Source organism: Stegostoma tigrinum, chromosome 2 (genome assembly GCF_030684315.1).
Source record: "Stegostoma tigrinum isolate sSteTig4 chromosome 2, sSteTig4.hap1, whole genome shotgun sequence".
Lineage (NCBI taxonomy): Eukaryota > Metazoa > Chordata > Chondrichthyes > Orectolobiformes > Stegostomatidae > Stegostoma > Stegostoma tigrinum.
Window position 1 is genome coordinate 33,093,327 of NC_081355.1, and position 24,122 is coordinate 33,117,448.

Sequence of the window (24,122 nt, forward strand, 5' to 3'; positions counted from 1 at the left end):
TACGGGCCTATGAGTCTCATCAGTGGCAGGGAAACTATTGGAAAAGATTATCAGGGACAAGAACAATACACATTCAGAAGCAAATGGACTGATTAGCGATAGACAGCACAGTTTTGTGTTGAGGACGTCGCACCCCATTAACTTGATCGAATTTTTTTGATGAGGAGACAAAGATGGTTGATAAGGGAAAGTGATTGATGTTGTCTACATGGATTTCAGCAAAAGACTTTTTGATAAGGTCCCTCATGACAGACTGGTACAAAAGGTGAAGTTACATTGTATCGGGGTGAGCTGGCAAGATAGATACAGAACTAGCTTAATCATAGAAGACAGAGGGTAGTGGTGGATGGATGCTTTTCAGAATAGAGGATGGTGGCTAGTGTTCTTCCACAGGGATCAGTGCTGGGATGTCTGCTGTTCACGATCTACACAAATGACTTGGAGGAAAATGTAACAAGACTAATTAGTGAGTTTGTAGAGAATACAAAAGATTGGTCGAGTTGCAGATAGCGAGGAGGATTGTCAGGAGGATACGGTCAGACGTAGATCAATTGGAGGCACGGGCAGAAAAATGGCAAAAGGAGTTTAATCTGGACAAATGTAAAGTGATGTATTTTGAAAGGTCAAGTGCAGGTAGAAATTACACAGCGAATGGCAGAACCCTCAGGGGACGTGCTAAAGGATCTGGGTGTGCAGGTGCACAGATCACTGAAGGTGGTAGCACAGATAGATAAGGTAGTAAGAGAAAAGCTGATGGCATGCTTGCCTGCATTGTAAGGGGCATTGAGAATAAAGGATAAACAAGTTATGCTGCAGCGTTACAGAATTTTATTTAGGCCACATGTGGAATATTGCATACAGTTCTGGTCACCACATTACCAGAAGGATATGGATGCTTTGGAGAGGGTACAAAGGTTTGCCAGGATGTTGCCTGGTAAAGGGAATTGTAGATATATAGAAAGATTGGATAGACTGGGTTTGTTCTCACTGGAATGCAGGTCTCTCAACCTGATAGAAATTTCTAAGATTGTGAACGACAGAGTGGAAAGTAGGAGGTTTTTTACCCAAGTGGAAGGGTCAATTACTCGGAGATACAGATTCAAGGTGCAAGAAGGGAAATTTAAAAGAGATGTGCAAGGCAGATTTTTCACACAAAAGGGAGGCAACCGCTTGGAACATGTTGCCAGAGATGGTGGTGGAAGCAAACACAATAGCAGCATTCAAAGCACACATGGACGAATACATGAACAGCAAGGGAATAGAGGGTTACAGACCCTGTAAGCAAATACAGTTTCAGTGCAGAAGGGCAAAATGTGTCGGTGCAGGCTGAAAGGCCTGTTCCTGTGCTGGACTGTTTTTTTGTTCTTTAACTGGTTATATTATAATACACGTCTGGGACTTGAACCTGGACCTTAAAGCCTGCAAGTAGGCTAATTTCCACTGCATGACAACAGCCTACTTAAGAGAAGTTCATCTACATTCTATCAATCTTCCATCTTTGATCGAACTCCACCCACACTGTGCTATTTCTACCAGGTGAAACAGCACCATGGCATCATTTTAAGATTGCTCCAGGATGGTGAAGCCTTTGTGTAGTAAACATCTGTTGGTGATGGTTCTGCTTTTCCTATTCATGCCTTTTGTCAAATTTGTTTCTTTACTTGATCTACGAACATTTCCTTTTGCCTCATGCAGTCATCCATTTTGTCATTTAATCTCTCCCGACTTCCAGCTGATCACAATTCTTTTCTGTTTTTTTTCTTTCCCTCCACCCATTTTCTGTTTTTAAACAAAACAGAGAAAGTACTCTCAGTTCCAGAAAATAATCAACGACACTAATTTATAACATATTTAAGGAAAAGAAGATCCAAAAGCAATTCACAGGACCATTAAAAAACATTTACAAAGAACACAAAGCCAAATATAGATATTCCAGGTCAGATGACGAAAGTTTTTGTCCAAGAAGGTAGGTTTTAAGGCAATGCCTTATTAATAGAGAGAAGTAGAAAGGCAGAGAGATGTAGGGAGGAAATTCTTAAGCTTAGTTCAATGTAACCAAAAGGTGTGGCCACAAATGGTGTGGTAAGATTTTCCACAAATGAGTTGACGTGCTAAATATTCCTCATTTTCCCATTTGAACTGTTCATCTTTCCTATAAATCCACTCAGCTTTACTATCCCTCTCACCCTAACTTCCTCCAACCGTAAATGACTTCAAAAATGACAGGTTGCAGCAACACTGATATCACCAATCTCAAAACATTTAATCAATGGCTGCTGTGCTTTCAACTGCTCAATCTTCAAGTCCTGAAATTCCTTCCCTTGCCTTACCACTGCTTCCACCTAAAGTTACTTTTGCAGCCTACCTCTAACTATCTGCTCAATGTAGCTTCATGTGTTTCTGTCAAATTTTGTTTGATATGACTTTTAAGCATTTTGAAAGGTTATGGGATGTAAATAGAAGTATTGTTGTTCCCAGTTTAGTCTGGAGCTAAAAACATCATTTAGGTTTATAATTAGTACTTACCATGTCTTCAGACAAAGAGCAAGGATCTGAATTTTCACTCTAGACAAATAAAAAAAAGTTGGTTATTTTACAAGGAAATTGAAGGATAAATATACATTTTGCAACCTGACTATTCCCCACATATATTCCATTCCAGATCAAAAGAGATAGCAGCTAAACTACACAACAAATATTAATTCACATGGAGACAATAGCAGTCTTCTTGCAGGAAAACACCTACTCTATGACTGATGACTTCTTGCAATAAGCCAAGATCGGTAAACAACACCCTACGATTCAAAGATAATGGGAACTGCAGATGCTGGTGAATTCCAAGATAATAAAATGTGAGGCTGGATGAACACAGCAGGCCAAGCAGCATCTCAGGAGCACAAAGACTGATGAAGGGTCAAGGCCCGAAACGTCAGCTTTTGTGCTCCTGAGATGCTGCTTGGCCTGCTGTGTTCATCCAGCCTCACATTTTATTACCCTACGATTCAATTCCCATTTTAAATGGTGGAAATGCTTAGCGAATAGTTGCAAAATAGGAGGTGTAATTTACAGTTTGTTCAAAGCTCAGTCAAATGCAAATTAATTACAAACTTAAACCTTCAACACATCATGCTACTATAAATGTTTCAATTATTCATTTTGGTCTCAGTATTAAGAAGTCTAATACTTTATAACCTGCAAAATGAAGAAAACAGGCTCAAAACAAGGAATAACTTGGCAGTAAACACCCTGAATAAGAACGTCTTTCAACTGTTCGAAGAAAATCAAGAGCATCATGCTTATTCCAGTTAATCAAAGAAAAGGTAATAATGAAGACAGAATTCTTAAAAGTACACAAAAACATTAAATCACCAAGGACTAAATTAATTAACCTAAAACAGTCGCAGGAAACATGGAAATAAGAAAATTTGCCAATTCTACGTATCATTGAATGCTGCAGAATTACAAGTAGGTTGGCACAGGCAAATATACTACTTTATTCAAAAGGAGTGAGAAACTAGGTTAAAGGCATAATACTAATCTTAATTACATATAATCACAAAATACTGGAATGAATCAGTTATAAAGCTCGAATTACATGCACTATATCAAATTCTGACTTCCCTTGAGAAAGTGGCATTCCCTAAATGGAATATTGGTTTCTAATGACAATTTCCAGAAGGGCTTTGACAAAGCTGGTTGTAAAAGCTAATCACTTCGGTTCAACACAAATGAAGATTCAGATAAGAAACTGGTACATGGGTATAAAGTAAGGGATTTTGTTTAAGAAAGGGATTCTTGTTAAAAGGAGTTACATAAAAGGGAAGTACTGAAGGGTCACCTAAGAATCAATGCTAAAATTTAGAGCAATGATTTCAGTTTAGGAATTCAATACAAATAACAGATATTACTGAAACAGGAGAGACAGTGAAATTGGAAACCATGTTCAGAAATTAAAACAAGCAACTGTTGTTATGACAACTACACCTTTTAAGATGTTTAACTACCTTTTTAATTCAAAGAAAAGTGAAGTCGTTCAGAGAGAAAAGGAAATCTGACCATATATGAAACCTGCCCAGCAATAAACCTTTCTAACCTGCTCATTATAGAGACAGAAACTCAGGTTGAAACTTATTCGAACTGAGGTACAAGTGTTAACACTTAGACACTGAAGTGGAAGCAACCCACTATGTATGGACTCATCACAGGGGCTGACAGCCTACAAAAAAAATGGGGAGTGATATTTAGAGCAGCTGAAATTTCCAGGTTGAGGTTAACTCTGCAGCATGTTTGTCACAAATTGGACCTCAAGGTCCTGTAGCAATTTGTCACTTGTATTACATTTGCAGTGCATCAATAAGCTTTAGCATAGAATTATCTTGAAGATATAGTCAGCAGCATACAAGAATCTTGAGGCAACCAATTCACGTTGTTTAAACAGAGAGTAAAATAGTTTTTGTGCAGTTGTGTCTGAGGTCAGTAGCTTTCCAACTTCAACCTTGTTGTACAAGGAATGCAACTAGTTTTCATGGAGCTCGAGATCAGCAAAGATGAATTAGGTGACGCATAGGGTGTTTTTGGGTGCTGCATGGACCAGAGTCAGGAGCCAAAGGAAGAGTGAAGAGTGAAGTTAGGTGGCACAGGAGGAGTGGAAGAAATTCATTTTGAGCACCTCAGGTATGGTGGGGTCAGTAAAGCTAAGAAAATGATGGGCCCGAAAAGTCAGTACTGTTCACCGGCAGTCCATCTCAGGCTACTCATTCAATCCTTATAAGGGCTTTTGAATTTACAATACTCCCATCACCACCAAATCTTGGCTAATAGCCTTTTCAATGCACAGAAGGGAAGACCAGATAGGACAACAAACCACTCTGTGAGCGTGACAGAGTACGTAAAACACCGGGCACCAAGGCGTACATTCAACAAAGAACAAGTGCAAATACATAACTACAATTTCTTCACAATAAAACAAAGTCCTTAACTTCCAACGACCATAAATGCATGTCAACCATCAATTGTATCAGTATATTTATCTTACTGACTAAACAAGTCTCAACAAATCATAATTATGCACATATGGATGAATTAAGATCAATACAAATTTGAAGAACTTCATATTCTCAGTAGGTTTAATGTGAATTGCATGGAGTTGCACTGTGAAGTGGAGTGTGATACAGCCTGCTTATCCAGGAAGCTTTTCTGTTGCTCACGTATACATACTGCACTGTCAGCTGACATGTTTCCCCATGGAAAATCTTCTCGTCATGTGAAGAGACATGTAGAAGGGGATGGCATAATGATATTGTCGCTGGATGAGTAATCCAAAAGAACCAGTCAGTCAACATTCAGGTGATCCAGATCCAAAACCCAACAGATAAAGGAATTTGAATTCAATAAAAATCTGGAATTGAAAGTCAAATGATGACCAGGAGAATACTAACAATCTTGTTCAATAATATTCTTTAGGGGAGAAACTGCCATCCTTACCTGGGTTTGGCCTACCTGTGATTTCAGAACCACTGCAATGTAGTTGACTCCGAAATGGTCTAGTAAACCATTCAACTAAATGTATTGCTAAAAGAGTTTTAAAAAGAAAAGTGACAAACCAGATAGACCACCCACATTGAGTAAAGCACTACAAATGACAAAACTCAGCCCCGTTGACCCTGCAAAGTGCTCCTTCCCAACAGGAGAGCGACAGCCAAATTTTGGGGGAGCTGTCTACAACTAGTCAAGTAACATTACAAAAATCACAGTCAAAGTGTCATAACTTACACACAGCATCCTAGACAACACCATCAGCATTCCACCATATGCCCAGTCTGCTGACAAAACAGCCCCACAACAGAGGTTGTGGCACAGTGATACAGAGTCAGGAATGAGCTGCTTGAGAGTCGTCAGCATCAACTCTGGATCACAATATCATGTGGCATCAGGTCAACAGGGTCAAGAAAACCTCTGGCTGACTTCAAACCACTTCAGCTGGTGAATCAGTATTCTCATGCTGGAAGCATGAAGGGTGGCAAGATAGAATATACTGTGGGCAGGTGGCAGCATTAATCGTGGCTCAGCAGCATCATTACTGACCAACTGGTTAAACGCTAAAGGGCACGGAAGTAAAACTGGTTGTGGCACGTACTGAAGAAATTAAGGTGGAAAAAACACACTTGACCTCATCCTCAGACTGAGGAGTCCCTGAGAGGACCAAATTCCATCTTCACTTGATGAGTGTCAACCACCATCACATTGTGCATCAGCATGGTAAATAGAATAGATTTCAAACAGATCTAGCAATTCAAAACTGTATATCCTTGAAGCACTGTGGGCAATCAGCAAAACAGCTGCTCCTTTAAGTAATCTGCAAACTGATGAACCAGTATTTTCCCTACTTTGCAATTACAGTTAAACTAGGGGATCAGGGCAACATACCAAGAGCTAATCTCAGTGTACCAAAGAATGAGGTGTCAACCTCAAGCAGCTACAAAACAGGACTATTACATGCCAAACTTTGTTAGCAGCACATGGACCGCTAATGAGTAAGTGATTCCACAATCAATAGATCAAATCAAGTGCTGCAGTCCTGCCACATCCAGTGATGAATAGTGGCAAACTATTAAATAACTCATTGGAAGAGGTTGCTCCACAAATAGCCCCATCCTCAATAAAGCAGGAGCTAACCATAACGGTGCAGAAGGTAATGCTGATGCATTTGCAACAACAGTCAGCCGGAAATGCTAAATGCCTGTTCCATGTCTGCTTCCTCCAGCGGTCTCCAACATCACAAATGCCACTGTATGTTTAAAAAAAACAATGATCAAGAAACAGCAGGAGTGAGAGAATACTACAAAGGCTACAAGCTCTGATAAAATTCCAGCAATAGCAGTGAAGAGGTGCACTCCAGAACGTGCTGCACCCCTAGCCAAGCTGCTCCAATACTTGCCTCTAAACAACATGGGAAGCTGACCAGGACAAATCCAACCCAGCCAAATAAAACCCACCAGGACCAGTCAGCAGCTGACCTCCTGCAATCTTAATTCAAATAGGGATAAGAGTTGAATTCCAGAGGTAAGGCAAAACTGACTGCCTTTGACATCAAGGCTGCATTTGATAGAATGCAGCATCAAGCAACAGTAGCACTATTAGAAAATGGGAATCAGAGCGAACCTCTCTGCCGGCAAGAGTCATATCTGGTACAAAACAAGTTGGCTATTGTTATTGGAAGTCAATTCTCTCAGTACAGGGACATCGCTGCAGGAATTTCTCAGTGCGTTGATCTAAGGCCAAACATCGTCTGCTGCTTCATCAATGACCTAGCCTCCATCATAAGGTCAGAAGAAGTGAGGATAATAATTACGTAATGCTTAGCACAATGTTGGACTCCTCAGATTCCGAACAGGTCCATGTCCAAATGCAGACAAACGTCCAGATGATGGATGACAGTCAGCAAGTGCCAAGCAATTATCATTTCCAACTACAGGGAGTCAATGGCACCGCCAACACAATCTCTGACTGACATCATACTGGGGTTACCACTGACCAAAAATTTAATTGGTCTGGCAGCATTAATACTGTGGCTTCAAGAGTATGTCAAAAATCAAGGAATATATTGCAGGTGCTAACTGACCTTGAGTCGCCAAAGCTTGTCATCGTATACAAGGCCCAAGACAGCACTATGATAGAATACCTGCCTGGATGAATGCAAATGCCATGAACTCTCTGGAAAGCTCTCATCATCCAAGGCAAAAGCACACTTTGTTTGGTATCACATTGATGAATACCCACTTCCTTCACCGCTGATGCATGCCAACTGTCTGTACTGTCTACAAGATGTACTGTAGAAACTCACCAAGGTTCTTTAGACAGCACCTTCTAAACCCATGCCCACTACCATCTCAAAGAACAAGGACAGCAGATACACCAAGTTCCCTTTCAAGCCAATCATTAGCCTGCCTTGGATATATATCTCCAAAAATAAAAGAATATAAATGAGAAAAAATTGATCAACAAATTGTATCTTCCTCTGGTGAAGATTTAACTTTTGAATGGAGTATTCATTTCTAGTAACGTGTGGATCATCACCCTCAAGTTTCAACTGTAAGGAGAGCTGGAGACATTTGAATTCTTTACATCAGGTACACCCAAAATATCTCCAGCTCTCCCACCACCTTTGAAAAATTCTTTAAAGCCTACTTTGATCCCAATACTCTTAGCTCAGTACACTACTGATGCTTTTGTGAAAACATGGAACACTTCACTATATTTACAAAAGTTTGCATTTATGCAGTATCGTTCAGTGAAGTTATTAGCTGTTATAATCTTATCGTAGGCAGAAGAACTTTGAAAACATAAACCTGAAATTCATGCCACTCAAGACTTTTTTTAAAAAAAGTTAGCATTTGCCCAATCACATCTGTACAGCCAATAAAAATGCAGCTCACCTGCAACAAACTCTATATCCCTTAACAAAATCAAGTTATAAAAATCTACTAACTGCTACATCGTCAACTGACACAGCACCAATGGCATTTGTGGAAGAGAATTCCACATAGCTGCCACATTTTTTTTTTTGCACACGTTCTCCCTAAATCCTATTCCTGACAGTCATACTAATTTTTCTGTGATGTCTTCTAATCCTACACTCCAGAATCAGTGAAATAGCTCATCACCATCGACCCTAATTTATCGTGAAATCATCAAGTCACTTAAAATTTCAACTTCAGGAAATACAAATCTAGTCTGTGCAATTTGTTTTTGTAATTTAACCCAAGAGGCTCAGATATTCTCTACATCATGCTCCCTTCAAGATCAATATATCCTTTCTAGGGAACAGTATCCAGAACTTTTCATAGTATTTCAGGCAAGGACCAACCAAGGTTATGTGTACCTGAACCCAAAATTGTACCTCTTTGATTTCTAATTCTCTAGCTACAAAGGCCAACCTTTTCATTATTTTCTATGCCTGTTCAGAACACTATGACAACATCTGTGCTTGGACTTCCAAGACTTGAGCTTCCACCACCTCTGGTTTTTCACCTTACAGAATGAATACTTAGCTTGATGAGCAGGGGGTTAAGACTTGCTTTCTCAGGCACAGAAATTTTAAAACACCATTCAGAAAATATTGTGCATTTTTTGATGGATTCTAAAATGGCTGGTAGGTCCCACACACATCTACTGATTCTACACAAGTAAGGTGATGCCTGAAGAGTTTGATAGATGTGTCATTTGGAGGTTTGTGCACTGGGGGGAGCTGAAATGGTTCACGACTGGGAGGCAGTTGTTCAGTGCAAACCAAACATAGGTGTTCTGCAAAGTGGTCCCCAAGCCTCCGTTTCATTTCCCTGACATAGAGGAGGCCACAACGGGAACAGCGGGTGCAGTATACCACATTAGCAAATGTGCAGGTGAACATCTGCTTGATGCGTGAAGTCTTCTTGGGGCCTGGCATAGGGATGAGGTGTGGGGGCAGGTGTAGCACTTCCTGCTGTTGCAGGGAAAAGTGCTGATGTGGTGGGGCTGGAGGGGAAGGTGGAGCAGACAAGGGGGTCATGGAAAGAGTGGTCCTTCCAGAAAGCAAATAAGGGTGGGGAGGGAAAAAAAGTGTCTTTGGTGGTGGGGTCGGATTGCAGACGACTGCAGTGTCAGAGGATGATGCATTTGATCTGGAGGTGCGTGAACAAAGAACAAAGAAAATTACAGCACAGGAACAGGCCCTTCAGCCCTCCCAGCCTGCGCCGATCGAGATCCTCTGTCGAACCTGTCATCTATTTTCTAAGGGTCTGCGTCCATTTGCTCCCCGTCCATCCATCTACCTGTCCATATACATCTTGAAAGACGCTAACGTGTCTGCGTCTACCACCTCCGCTGGCAACACATTCCAGGCACCCACCGCGTAAAGAACTTTCCTCCCCTCACTCGGAAGACAAGGGGTATTCTGTTTCGGTTGTTATTGCGGGGGAAGGGGTGTGAGGGATGAGGTGCAGGAGACACAGTCAAGGGCATTCCCAACCATTCAGCTGGGGGGGGGGGGGGGGGGGGGGGGGCAGCGCCAATACAGTCAACGTAACAAAAGAGGTAAGGTTTAGGGTCAGTGTAGCTATGGAATAGGGATTGTCCCAGATAACCTACAACGAGGCAGGCATAGTCTGGGCCCACTCAGGTACCTACACAGTCAACCCCTTTGTCTGTAGGGAGGGGGAGGAATTGAAAGGGAAGTTGTTGCGGGTGATCAGGAGTTCGACTAAGCGGATGAGGGTGTCAGCGGAGGGGGACTGGTCAGGCCTGCAGGACAGGAAGAAGCGGAGGGCCTTTCGGCCATCTGTATGGAGAATGCAGGTGTATGGGGACTGAACGTCCGTGGTAAATATGAGGTGTTGGCAACTGGGGAATTGGAAGTTTTGGAGGAGCTGGAGGGTGTGGGCGCTGTCATGGAAGTAGGTAGGGAGTTCCTGGACCAAAGGGGGAAAAAGGGAGTCGAGATAGTGGAGTTCGGTGGGGCAGGCGGAGACAAGGGGTTGACCAGGGCAGTCAGGTTTGTGGATTTTGGGAAGGAGATAGAAGCGGGCAGTGTGTGGTTGGGGAACGATGAGGTTGGAGGTCAATCTCCACCTGTTCCTCCGTTACATGGATGACTGTATCGTCACCAACTTGTGTTCCCATGAGGAGCTCAAACAGTTCATCCACTTCAACACCTTCCACCCGGACCATCTCTGATACCTCTTCCCCCCGCTTCCTGGACACCTCTGTCTCCATCTCTGGCAACTACCTAGAAACCGATATCTATTTCGAGCTCACTGATTCCCACAGCTATCTAAAATACACCTCCTCCCACCCATTTTCCTGTAAAAATGCCATTCCCTATTCCCAATTCCTTTGCCTCCACCACATCTGCCACCAGGATAAGGCATTCCGGTCCCGTACATCTCGCATGTCCTCGTTTCTCAAGGACAAAACTTCCTCCCCTCAGTAGTCGGGAATGTCCTCGACCGTGTCTCCCGCATTTCCCGCAACTCATCCCTCAAACAAAACAAAAGAGCAAGAGTGACAGAATAGTGCAAAATGAAACTCAGGACAATAAAAGTTGAAAATGGGATCTCACTTGAGTTCTTCAAAATGTTCTCTCCATGTAGCATCATATTCCTTACTGTCCTTAATAAACTCCCCTGTTTGTTTAGTTATTCAATCTAATTGCATTTGATAGCATATATATGGAATATGGCCAATGTACACCCATCTTTAGTATTAAGTATAAAAATTGCAAATTAATTGAAGCTGCCTAAGTTAATGGCTAATAGATGGCCCACCAGATTATGGAGTTTCATAACCTTAGTTTGGCAAGATTAATGAATTTTGAAAATTGTTAATGATCTAAAAGATGTAAGTACATGCTCCAGCTCCACTTTTTTCCTCATTTTATCCAGTTAGAGAAAAGGGGAACTGACAGTCCAATTTTTTTTTAGGGTGGGCGGGGGGGGGGGGGGGGGGGGGGGAAGTGAGAGCGAGCATGTGTTTGGAAGCAGAAAATGGGTCATGTGTTACAGAGAGGGAATGGAACCAAGATGATAGGCTTTTAAAACAGCAATACTTATTACCAATTAAATTGTGTTCACAAGAATTTGTGGTCAAAAGATTACAAAAGTCAGAATTTGATTTAATTAGAGTCTAATCATTGCTAGCCATTTCCTGCCAATTTCCACACAGTATATCGATTTTTGTTCGATTGATTTACCAATCAATAATTCCCCTTTAATTCTAGTGGTTCCTGGAAGTCCACATAAGTAACATCCACAAAGATTGTCCTGCCATGATTTCAATCACTTCTTTAAGAAAAAATTGTGTCAGGTTACCAAACATGACCTACCCTTTTTTAAATCCAGAATGGCTCTCTTCAACTGAGAACTCAAGATGTTCAGATGCTCTCCACTTAGAGATGCCAGTAATTTCCAAGCAGACGTTAGGCTAACTTATCTACTAATGCTCTAACTACTCACTCATCTTCGAGAGTTACTTGCAAATTTCCTAACAAAGCACCAGTTTCCATAGGAATGAGACCATTGAAAGATTATAGTTCAGTCCCCCTGCTTTTAAAATAAAAAGAAAAACACTCCTTCCATTTGTCAGCAACACGCATAAAGCAGCTGAAGCATCCGCTGATAGTGTTGCATATTTTTTGCTGCAGGTCCGAAGATCCTTTTCATCACACCTCCAAAAATATACCAGTGAGATTCAGACAAGCAGAGCTCCGGCCATCCTGTGGCCTCAGCCACTGACACTCAATGCTGAGCCTGCCTCCAAGAAACCAGCTGAAAATCCGATGATCTATCTTATTGGTCAGACTAAAGTGTGGGTATCTGAGCTGATGCGTGGTTAGCATGAATGTTATGAAAGCATACAACTGGAGAAAATGTGTGGACATTATCATCATTCTGGACACTTTCTACAAGGCACTTCCAGGGCTGGTGGAAAATAAGATGTGAATTAGAACAGTCAAGATCAAAATGACCAATGTGCACATGATCATACTTCATTTGTTGTTGACATCATCAATATAAGTAAATGCCGCAGATTAGGCTGTCTCATACTCAATTATTACCAGATAACTGAAGCCCAGCTCTCATTAACAAGGACACCAAAACTGTACAGATGCCCAGTGCCTTCCTCCTCTGCAGTTGTCAATTAACAGATGACTGAAGAATCTCCTTCACTTCTATGCTTCTTGTTTTCTATGCCATGAGGGAAGGACATCTTGGAGAGCGATAGCATGTGTTTAATAGTCGAATAGAGCAGTAGTTGATGTTCACGATAAGGGAAAAGCAAGACATTGTTCCAACAGGGTAACGACAATTAGTGGTGGATGGACATACAAGGTAGCCAGAAACAGAGAGGAATAGGTAGACAAAGTGTGGAAAAAAGAAAAAGAGAGTGAAGGAGTTGGGGTAAAATGCATGTTACTATGTAGGTGATTACAACACAGTATACATCTGTGCCCATGTGGTCAACTAAAGCAAGGGAACAAACTCCAATGTTGTTTTCTTCTTAAAAAAGCAGTAGGCCACTTTCTCCCATCTGTAAAGAAAACCACTTCCTTCCAAGGTTTTACAACTTCTAGCATCATACACAGAGATGCATTACTAAAATGAACGCCAGCCTTTGAACATCTGGATTCTACTCAACATTCCTCCTGTAATGATCCCAATTCTAAAGTTTATCAAATTGTATTTTAAGAGACTCCTTTTAAATACTGGAGTTGACACTGACTCATGGAGATCTTGATGCAACACCAAGTGATCAGGAAATTCAAAGTGGTAATTTAATGGGCATGTCAAAAAACCATTGATAATTGCATAGCACTTACCCTTGGGTTTCCTGGAGGCTAGCTAAGAAATAAACTTGCCATTTTTTCCAGCACATTCACCAATTACACCAGGATCTCAAAGAGATTTTTGTTTCATTCATTCCTAGGATGAGGCCCATTCCTAATTGCCCAGAGAACAGTTAAGAATCAACCATATTGCTGTGGGTCTGGAGTCACATATAGGCCAGACCAGGGAAGGATGACAGTTTCCTCCCCAACAGGACATTAGGGACCCATATGGGTTTTTCCAGCAATCGACAAATGATTCATGGTCATCATTTGACTCTTTATTCCAGATATTTATTGAATTCAAATTTTGCCATGGCAGGACTTAAACCCACGTCCCCAGAACATTATCTGGATCTCTGGATTAACAGTCCAGTGATAACACCACTAGGCTGTCATCTCCCCCAAGGATATGATGCTCGAAGTTGTAAGCCCGACACTTTCTGTAGCTGCAGGGACAGTATTCCTACTTTACTTATCCCTTGTAGTGCCCACCTTCAGGGACTTTCCTTGGTGCTGCTCACCTCTGCCATCAGCTTTCAAAGGCAGATCCAGCATTGTGTGTAACTTATGTAATCAAGTACTAATCATGTCTTACTGCCCAACTTTCGAAAGCAAAACCATTTGTTTAAAACAGCAAGTGGAGCAACTAGATAAGCACCATATTAATAAACTAACTTTCCGGTTCCACTTGATGGACTGAGTTAACTCAATCTGCAAATCACCTGAAACTGAAAGAGAAAAATGTAATCATGACAATCAAAGTTCATCAGCTCAGTTTTGGTTATAAAACATAATTCCTAGTAGTATTTCTACATTGTTTCCTTAGCCCCATTGCTTACAAATTAATAATTGATGAACATGCAATACATTACCTTAACAGCAGTGTGGGTTTTCATGCCACAACGGTATGTTTTTGCAGATGCTGTAGTCATCTGGACATCCCTTGTTAGCTGACGCCATTTTGCACAATCTGGTTTTGTACACTGTACCTGTTATAAAGAAATTAAATAGTCAATTACTTCAATTGGCACACCAATTCAAACATGCTATTGATTAAAAGTGAATACCAGCATACGTAACAGAGTACCATAACCAAACTGACAAAACATGGCAAAATGTTTGACTGCAAGGAGACAGAAGAAAAAAGGGAAAACATGCCTTTGCTAAAACTGTGCTTTAACCTGCTAAAAATAAATCACATTAGGCGCAAGCTACATGGAAACCCTTGCCTTTGATTCATACTTTCTGACTTCCCTGACCTTCAGATGAAATTTTCACAATCTCAATGGAATTGAGCACATGAAGCAAGGGAAGATAAACTTCATGGGCAGTGTGGTTTTATCCTGTCCTATACTAGCCTTCGGATAGATGAAAAATACAGAATTCTCCTTCGCAATCAATTGTATTACAAAACTACTGCTTTAGAAATTGTGTGTAGCATGAGAAACCTTCCCTTCACGTATTAATTATAAACTTTATTACATCGTAATGAAATCTCTACTTCTACAAAATTTTTTAAACATACCTTTCTACAATTACCACAAACTGAATCTGAATGTTAATTTGGATTTCAAGCTCACCCAGTAAGGAACTAGTTGGTCAGCCATAAATGCTTTCAGACTAGGTTCACTTTTGCCATTACTTGTCCAAATTCTTTTCCAAGTTGCATACTTCTCGTATCCATCTTTGTGGCTATAAAGGTTAAAGGAATCAAATAAGAAGAAAAAAAAAGTCAGTGTAGACTATTAATATAGTAAGAGGTAAAATTTAAGTTATTAAATTTCCATATAATGTACATTTCTGCAGCAAACAGGTGTATATTAACATTAAAAGGAATGGATGAATTATTTTCTAGTTCTGCTTTCATTTCCTTGTCATGCTCATTACGCTCAACATTTACACAGTTAATACATACTTTTATCTTTTCATGGGACATGGACACTGCTAGCAAGGTAGAATATGTTGCTCACCACCTTTTAATCTCAAAGTGGTTACCACCTGCCTTCTTGATCTGCTCGAGTCTACCTGGTGCAGCCACACTCACACTGCTATTAAGAGTTTTAACCTTATGCCTGTGAATGAGTGGTAATATGGTTCCAAGTCAAAGTGTGCAGCTTCCAGGATAAACTTGCAGGCGGTCTCCTCATCCATTTCAGTGGTCAAGGATTTGAAACATATTGTCAAAGGAAATTTAGCAAACTTAGAAGTAGACTTTACACTGCTGCCAATATGCACCAATGGTGAAGGGAATGAATGTTTGTGGCACTAATTTTGTTCTGTCAGTATGCTAGTAAAATCTATAGTAACTGTCAAACTTAAAACTATACTGAAAAATCAAACTCCCCACTGGAATGTTGTGCATACTCACGACAACAACTGGATGGATGGAATGAAGTTGTGTTTCAATAATCTGTGGAATAGACAGAAGAGGCGATGGCCTAGTGGTATTATTGCTGGACTGTTAATCCAGAGACCCAGATAACATTCTGAGGACTCAGTTTCGAATCCACCATGGCAGATGGCGGAATTTGAATTCAATAAATAGCTGGAATATCATGAATCCATTGCCGATTGTCAGGAAAAAGGCATTCAGTTGACCACTGTCCTTTAAGAAGGAAACTGCCATCTTTACTTGAACTGGACTACATGCAACTCCAGATCTACAGCAATATGATTGACTCTGGACTGCCTCTGGGCAGTTACGTATGGGCAAAAAATGCTGGCTAGCCAGATAACCGCATCCTGTTAATGAATAAAGAGGGAAAAAAAAGATGAAGTGGTAGAGTACTCAATGAAACCAGATCATTAATTTGGGACATTCTCAGTCCCAAATAACCACTGGGATCTGTGGGATTTTCGATTTAAACTCTGCCCCACTAAACACCAAATTGTCTTAAGACATTGGACTAAACAGATTCAGGACCAAATCTCTCCAGACTGTAGAAGTCTCATCTCCTCAGTAAGTGGTCCTAATATCAAAAGAATCTAAAGCCCTCCTTCTAACATAATGCCTCCAGCAACACATTCACCTGCTCTATCCTTCTATTTCTATGATCAATTCTATGTGACACCCAAAATAATCTGGGAAATTGCTAGTCTCTGTGCTAGCACGTCCGCACTCTCTTTCTGCTCAATTCACTGGTACTAATGTGTACCATGAACAGTGGACCCTCACCTTCTGCCTTCAAAATTAACCAAAAGTGGGTCAGTATGGTTAGTTTTCGGAGTTGCTATCAAATTTGGATATTTGAATTTTATTATGCAAAGAAATTGAGACAAAATGAGAAAAGCATTACAGCAAATGCAAAATTTATAGCTTTTCAAAAAAAAATTGGGTAGATTAGGTCAAATATAATTTAAACTTGTAGTTACTTCCAATAACAATGTAAGTCATATTGAAATAAAGTTTCAACATTGAGGTCAGCACTTAATTCTTGCCAAAAGTGCTGAATTTCTACAGGAAGTTGTGGACAAATCACACATTCATAAATTGGACAGAAAAATAAACAAATAAAACGATACCAAGAACTGCAGATGCTGGAATCAGAGTCAATACAGTGTGGAGCTGGAGGAAAACAGGTCAGACAGCATCAGAAGAGCAAGAGAGTCAACATTTTGGGCCTAGGCCCTTCTTCAGCATCTTACGCCCAATTCGTCAACTCTCCTGCTCCTGACTCTGCCTGCCCTGCTGTGTTCCTCCAGCTCCACGTTGTATTTAAACTAACCAAATAGGTTGCTTTTGACTCAAATCTGTTGAATCACATCAGTTCAAGACAGCAATAAGAAATACGACCAATAGCCAGTCAGCTCTTCAAGCCCACTACACAATTCAATGAGATCATGGCTGATCTTCTACTTCAATGTTACTTTCCTACACTACCGACGTGACAATTATGAATCAATCTCACGATCTCAGTCATGAATGTACTCAGTTCTCCAAAATACAGAACTCCAAAAGATTGATCACCCTCTGAGTGAAGAAATTCCTCATCTCAGTTTTAAATGGCTCATAGACATTTACAGCAAAGGATGTGCCATTCAACCCACTGACCCTGTGCCAAAGATTTAAATACACTACGAATGTTTTCTAGCTTTTGGCACATACATCTGGATGATATGATAATGCAAGCAAATATCTAAATACTGCTTAAATGTTGAGTGTTTTTGACTTAACCACACTTCAAAGCAGCAAATGCCAGACTCCCACCACCCACAGGGTGTAAACATTTCTCTACTGTCCTCTTAGTCTACCTCATACCTTAAAAATTTATTTTCCCCTCATTGACTCCACTGCTTATGAAAATCCTCCACACTATTCACTAATTTTCGTGTCAGCCGCAAAAATCACGATCACACCCTCTGCATTCAAGCCCAAATCATTCAGATATAATAAAAACAGCAAGCGCACAAAGAACGAGCCCTGCAGATCCCCATTGGAAACAGCCTTCCAGTCATTGAACCATCCTTTAAAACCATTGAAACCTTTTATTTCCGACCTCTTGGCCAATTTTGGATCCAACATGCTACTTTGCCTCAGATTCCATGGGCTTTTCTTTTGTCAAAAGTCTGCCATGACAGACTTTATCAAAAGCCTGGCATGTAGAGTACGTCAAATGCATTTGACAAAATTCAATCAAATTTGTCAAACACAATCCTCCCTTAACAAATCAATGCTGACTATTCCTGATAGACTAACATCTCGGAGCTCAGATATATTCCCTATTAGTGCTGGCATTCTATAAAAATAAATTTACTTAAGAATTAGATTCTACCAGATTAATTTGATGAGAAAATAGCTAACTGCATCTTGAATATATTTTTTAAAAAGGTGCTTCAGAGGTTTAAGAACAAGTTTACCGGCTGGCATCTTTGGTTGAGAATCAATAATCACTTCAAAAAGGTAGAAAATAAATGTAAAAACAAATACATTCCAGAAACTTACCTTCTGTAACAATGATCAAAGCATTCATTGCAGAAATGTTCCCCACAAGATAAATGGTACCAGCGTGATGTATAACCATTTTTAGCACATCTAAAAGACGACAAATTACAAAAAATGATTTTGTTTCCCCTAAAATTTCTTCTAATTTAAACAGAAACAAAAAATTCTGAATGTTTAAGTATCAGTTCTGTTTTAGATGGTGGCATTAAATCACAGAGACTTTGTCTACTAACTCAAGCAGACATAAAAGATCATTCCATCATTTTGCAGAAACCCAGGAGAAACTTGTGTCCTAACCCATATTTATTCCTAAATCAACATGAAAATGGTGAGATGACTTTTGCAATACTGCGTTCAGTTCTGGTCCCTTGCTATAGGAAGCATGTTGTGAAACTTGAAAAAGGGCCAGAAAAGATTTACAAAGATGGTGCCAGGGTTGGAGAGTTGAGCTACAGGGAGAGACTGAATAGGCTGGGACTACTTTCACTGCAGTATCGGAGGCTAAGGGGTGACCTTACAGAAGTTTATAAAATCATCATGGACATGGATAGGGTGATTGGCCAAGGTCTATTCCCCAGGGTGGGGGTATCTAGAATTAGAAGACATAAGTTTAAAATGATAGGGGAAATATTTAATGGGGACCTAAGAGGCAATCTTTTCACAGAGGATGATGTATGAGCTGCCAGAGAAAGTGGAGGAGGCCAGTACAATTACATTTAAAAGGCATCTGGATGAGTACATGACTAGGAAGGGCTTAGAGGGCTAAATACTGGCAAGTGGGACGACATCAGTTTAGGATGGACTAGTTAGACCAAAGGGTCTGTTTCCATGGGGTACAGCTGTGTGACTGTGTGGCAAAAAGTTATTTTGACAAAACTACACTGCTGCTTGTGTGAGCTTTCTGTGCATAACTGCTCTATATTACAGCACTGACTACATTTTTCAAACATGCACTGATTGGCTGAAACTGAAGAGAAACAGAATGATTATTGTCATGATGAGCAATAGTCAAGCCTGGCAGGATAAACAGCTGATAAGTTAATTTGATCAATGTTAAAAACAGCAAATTCAGATTTTTAGTGATATGGACGTGGGAACAGTCACTCAACAGAGGGTCAACTGAAGTAGGTCGTTTAGCTGAGCAGTCATTAAAAAAAACCATAACTCTCCAGTTATTTTCTCTTGGAAATTCCCTCATAGACATTTCATGAATCTATTCGCCACAATACTGGAGCACAATGTACTGATCGCATTCCTTATTAACAGCACAATCCCACCTATCATCATTTTTGCCCATTGTTCTTAAATGTTGAATATCCTTGAACATTTAGGTACCAATCTTGATCACCTGCAGCCATAACTCCATAATGGCAATAAAACCAAAGTAAGTTTCTTCCACCTGAATCAACTATTTATCAACCATGGTGCAGATGTTATGCATAAAAATCACATGGAGTACCTTTACTGAGAGATAGTAAGAATGGCCGGTGCTGGAGTCAGACATAACACAGTGTGGAGCTGGAGGAACACAGCAAGCCAGGCAGCATCAGAAGAGCAGGAAAGCTGACATTTCGGGTCAGGACTCTTCTTTGGAAATGGGGAAGGGGGCAGGGAGCTCTGAAAGAGAGCGCGAGAACACGCTTGTGAAGGTAGGTGGGATGGTGATAGGTGAGTGCAGGTACGCAGTGATGGGGATTGGTCAATGGTCATTGAGGTGGGAGCAGATAGGTGGGAGAGAAGACGGACAGGTTGCGTCAGGTCAAGGAGATGGGGATGACAGGGAGGGCTAATCATGGGATGAGGCCGGGGGTGGGGAGATTTTGAAACTAGTTAAGTCCACATTGAGACCACTGGGTTGTAGGCTCCCAAGGCAGAATATGAGGCGCTGCTCCTCAAAGTTTCCAGGTAACGTTATTGCAACACTGGAGGCAGCCCAGGGTAGGCATGTCATCCAGTGAGTGGGAGGGGGAGTTGAAGTGGGTTGTGACTGGGAATTGTTGTTTCTTGCGAACAGAACACAGGTGCTCCACAAAGCAGTCTCCAAGCCTCCACTTGGTCTCACCAATGTAGAGGCAGCCACTGCGGGAGCAGCGGATGCAGCAGACCAAGTTGACGTATGTACAGGTGAACCTGTGTCGTGTGGAAAGTTTTTTTCAGTTCCTCAGAGGGAGGTGAGGGGGGCTGGTGTAGCACTTCCTGAGGTTGCAGGATGGGGGAAAGAAGAGTTGGTGGGGCTAGGGGGAAGTGTAGAGCGGATAAGGGAGTCGTGGAGAGAGCAGTCACTATGGAAGGCAGATGGGGTGGGGAAGTAAATATATCCTTGGTTGTGGGGTCAGATTGCAGGTGGCAGACATGTTGAATCTGGAGGTTATTGGGGTGATACATGTGGACAAGGGGACTCTGTTTTTGTTGCAGGGAGGGGGTGTGAGAAACACAAGAGATGCAGTCCATAGCATTTTCAACCACAGAGAGGGTGGGAAGTACCTTTAATTCTGTCTTTTCATCACTATTATTATTAGAACGACTTTTGACTATTTGACGTTTGCATTTGTTTCTGCTGCCTTCCAGTTTTATTCACTACTTCTATGTTCCTCATTACCAGCTGCGTTTTCTCCCTTCCAAACTCCTTTTTGGGTTCAAATTCTGAAACAAACAGCACTAACAGATTTCCTTGTGCCAATATAAGACACCTGCATGGGTGAGCAGTTCACTTGTGGCTACATAGTAGATACACTAAAGCTAAGGCTGAAAAGAATACAGGCTATTAATTGATATAACATGGAGTAGAGCTGGATGAACACAGCAGGCCAAGCAACAGAGGAGCAGGAAAGCTGACATTTCAGGTCTAGACCCTTCTTCAGAAATGTCAATTTCTGTGCTGTTAATTGATGTCTGGATATATAATGGTGGAAATGAGAAGGTATAGTCAGTGTCTCTATCTCAAGACCAGAAGGCCTGGATTCAAGTCCAACCTGCTCGAGAGGTGTGTGAGGTAACACTGCTGAACAGGTTGATCAAACAAATAAAAGGGCTGCTCTGGCTCAGTAGTAGTATTCAAGTCCCACCTGCTCCAGAGGTGCATAAAAATGAGATATTTTAATCAACCTGTTTAATGTATTTAGCAATTGATTCATTATAACAACTCCCGGGGCACTAGTGTAACGGGTCCTAGTGATGTGTGGTTGTGTCCCTACCCCGAGCCAATGGGCCTGGTTCAAGTCCCACCAGCTCCCTAACTGTGTAATAACACCTTTGAACAGAGTGATTAGAAAAGAGGTGGAATCATAGAATCCCTACACTGTGGAAACAGGCCCTTCAGCTCAACAAGTCCACAACAACCCTTGGACCATCCCACCCAGGCCCATTCCCTTATAACCCACCTAATCTACACATCCCTGAACACTATGGGCAATTTAGCATAGCCAATCACCTAGCCTGCACATCTTTGGACTATGGGAGGAAACCCACACAAACATAGGGAGAGCGTGAAAACTCCACACAGACAGTTGCCCAAGGGTGGAATCGAATGCGGATTCCTGGCGCTGTGCGGTGGTAATAACCACTAACCCACTGTGCCATTCTCTTGTTGTGCAGCTTTACATCAATGTCATTTCTCAAGGAATCAAGACCTAAATAACCAAGATCTTTGTCAATTTTCTACTAGTGTCACTCACCAGATGACCTATAATCAATCTCTGGCTGCCCTTAGCAGGAATACTTACCAGCTGTACAAAGCACCCCTCCAAAACAAAATGGGAACATCTTGTGTTGCAGCGGTAATGTTCCCACCTCTAAGCCAGGAGGTCCGACTTTCAGCCCCACTTACTTCAGAGCTGTATCATAACTTCCCTGAGCAGCTGATGAAAAATATCTGTAGCCTGCCTGGACTCAAAATCTCCAAACAGACAGCGGCATAGGGATCACTCCTGTCTGGTAGACCATGACCTTGGCTCTACCTCTGAAGGAGATCTAACTCGGGATAAGTTGCAGTAATATCTACATAGGTGAAACTGAGGATGGATCTTGTGATGCAGTAATAATATCCCTAACTCCAAGACAAGTGAGCCAGAATCGAACCCCTGCTCCAGAGATGAAATAACATGTCTGAACAGGTTAATCAGATAATATCTAGAGGAGGAAAGTGCTGTGACAGCTGTTAGATTGGTATAATCAATAAACACTTTGCACAAAAAATAGGTGGCGCCTTACCCCGGTTGGAATCTATTCACAATTTTCAAATTCTTTTTCAGAATATGTCTATAAACTGGAACCAACAGAAATTACTTTTAGGTAGGTCATTATCAGAAGCATACAGACCTGAACACACATGGAGAATATACCCAGCAATGTCAAAGTCAAGTATTGAGGTACAAGGTCATCCCGTGAGATGGGAGCAATCTCAGCTCTGAATGTCCTGGCAGCCATTTCAGCTCCCATTTAGTGCAAGCTCTCTTGTCAAATAAACAGCATTCCAGAGTAGTCTGGCTCATGCAGTGAATTACTAATTTAGCAAAAGATAACTCAACTCCAATTTTTCAATTATATCACTTTGAAGTTATCTTCTGGGACACGGTAATGCATGCCATGCCTCATTTAACCAACACAGCTGAAAGGAAAGTTGGAATTTCAAGACAATTCTTTGTAAACAGTGGGGCAGCACCCAATTTTGAATCCAATAGGGAATTCAGAACCAAGTCCAAATGGCGAGCATGTGGAATTTGCTGCCACAGGGAGTGGGTGAGTAAATATTATCAATGCATTTAAGGCAAAGTTAGACAAGGAAACAAAAGGAGAAGGGAACCAAGTTACAATGGTAGATTTAGATGAGGAATGAAAAGAGTCTCAAGTCGAGAATAAATATGAACATAGACAAGTTTGATCAAATGATCTACTTCTGTGCTGTACAATGTGTAGTCCTACTTAAATCTGATACCCTGAACATCAGAAGGACACCACCATCCAAAGACAAAATTAGATTTTTTGAGACAGTTAGTTTAAAAAGAAGCTTCAGGGTTTGTCTATGAATGGCACATTGGTAGCACAAAACCTATTTCATCCTGGCACACTGCTAAATATTCCTAAAATTATCTTGAAGCTAAGTAGTATTGAAAACATACCAGAATTCGATCCAATCATTCTCCTATTGAACAATTTATGAAGTGGCAATTAAAAACAGATTTATATCTTAGAAAATTTATAAGCAAGTATAGTAATTAGATATCACTATTTAAATCTACATAGAAACTTCATGCATGACAAGTTAAGTCAGCTTCTAAAGCCCCCAGAATCGCAGATGTAACTAACCAGAGAAAGGCTGTCATCAGGTTGGAGGCAAAATTGACAGAATTGATGAGGAACTGATCCTCAAAGCACAAGATAGTGTATGCTTGCATTTCCTGCTACTAGGAATTATGCTGAGTCTATCAACAACTTGGGTTTGTGGCAGCACACAAGTGAGCTACAGCAGTGAAGAAGACTGCCTAAATTGAGTTCCACAGCTAAATAAAACCTGAAAACAGGTGATGCATTCCTTGCAAAGCAGGGGGAATACAATGGATGCTATAATAATGAACACTGTCCACAGGAGAATTTAATCTAGATTTGCACTTAAATGTTATTTCATCTCAAAGAATCTTAGATAGCTGGAGGTAGAGGAACTGTGTAAGGGACAAACATGCAAACATTCAGTTGTGGCATCAACAATCCACGGAAAGGATGTTTAGAATGATGGCTTATTTTGCCCAGAAATGTGTGTCAGCTATGTAAGAGACTTTTTTCCTATTCAAATCTATCATCTTGTGCCAATTTAGATACTTTGAA

At 41.0% G+C, this 24,122-nt stretch overlaps 1 protein-coding gene across 6 annotated transcripts in view; it reads right to left on the bottom strand.

The window, feature by feature from the left end:
* The window catches only part of LOC125462117 (lysine-specific histone demethylase 2), a 122,636-nt gene that overhangs the window by 86,012 nt on the left and 12,502 nt on the right, over positions 1–24,122 (bottom strand). For all 6 annotated transcript variants that reach the window (XM_048551704.2, XM_048551694.2, XM_048551714.2 and 3 more), the window contains 4 exons: positions 18,303–18,392; positions 14,941–15,052; positions 14,233–14,349; positions 2,527–2,565 (listed from right to left, as the gene is read on the bottom strand). In XM_048551704.2, coding sequence (XP_048407661.1) covers positions 2,527–2,565; positions 14,233–14,349; positions 14,941–15,052; positions 18,303–18,392 — 358 coding nt within the window. The remainder of the gene's footprint in view (positions 1–2,526; positions 2,566–14,232; positions 14,350–14,940; positions 15,053–18,302; positions 18,393–24,122) is intronic.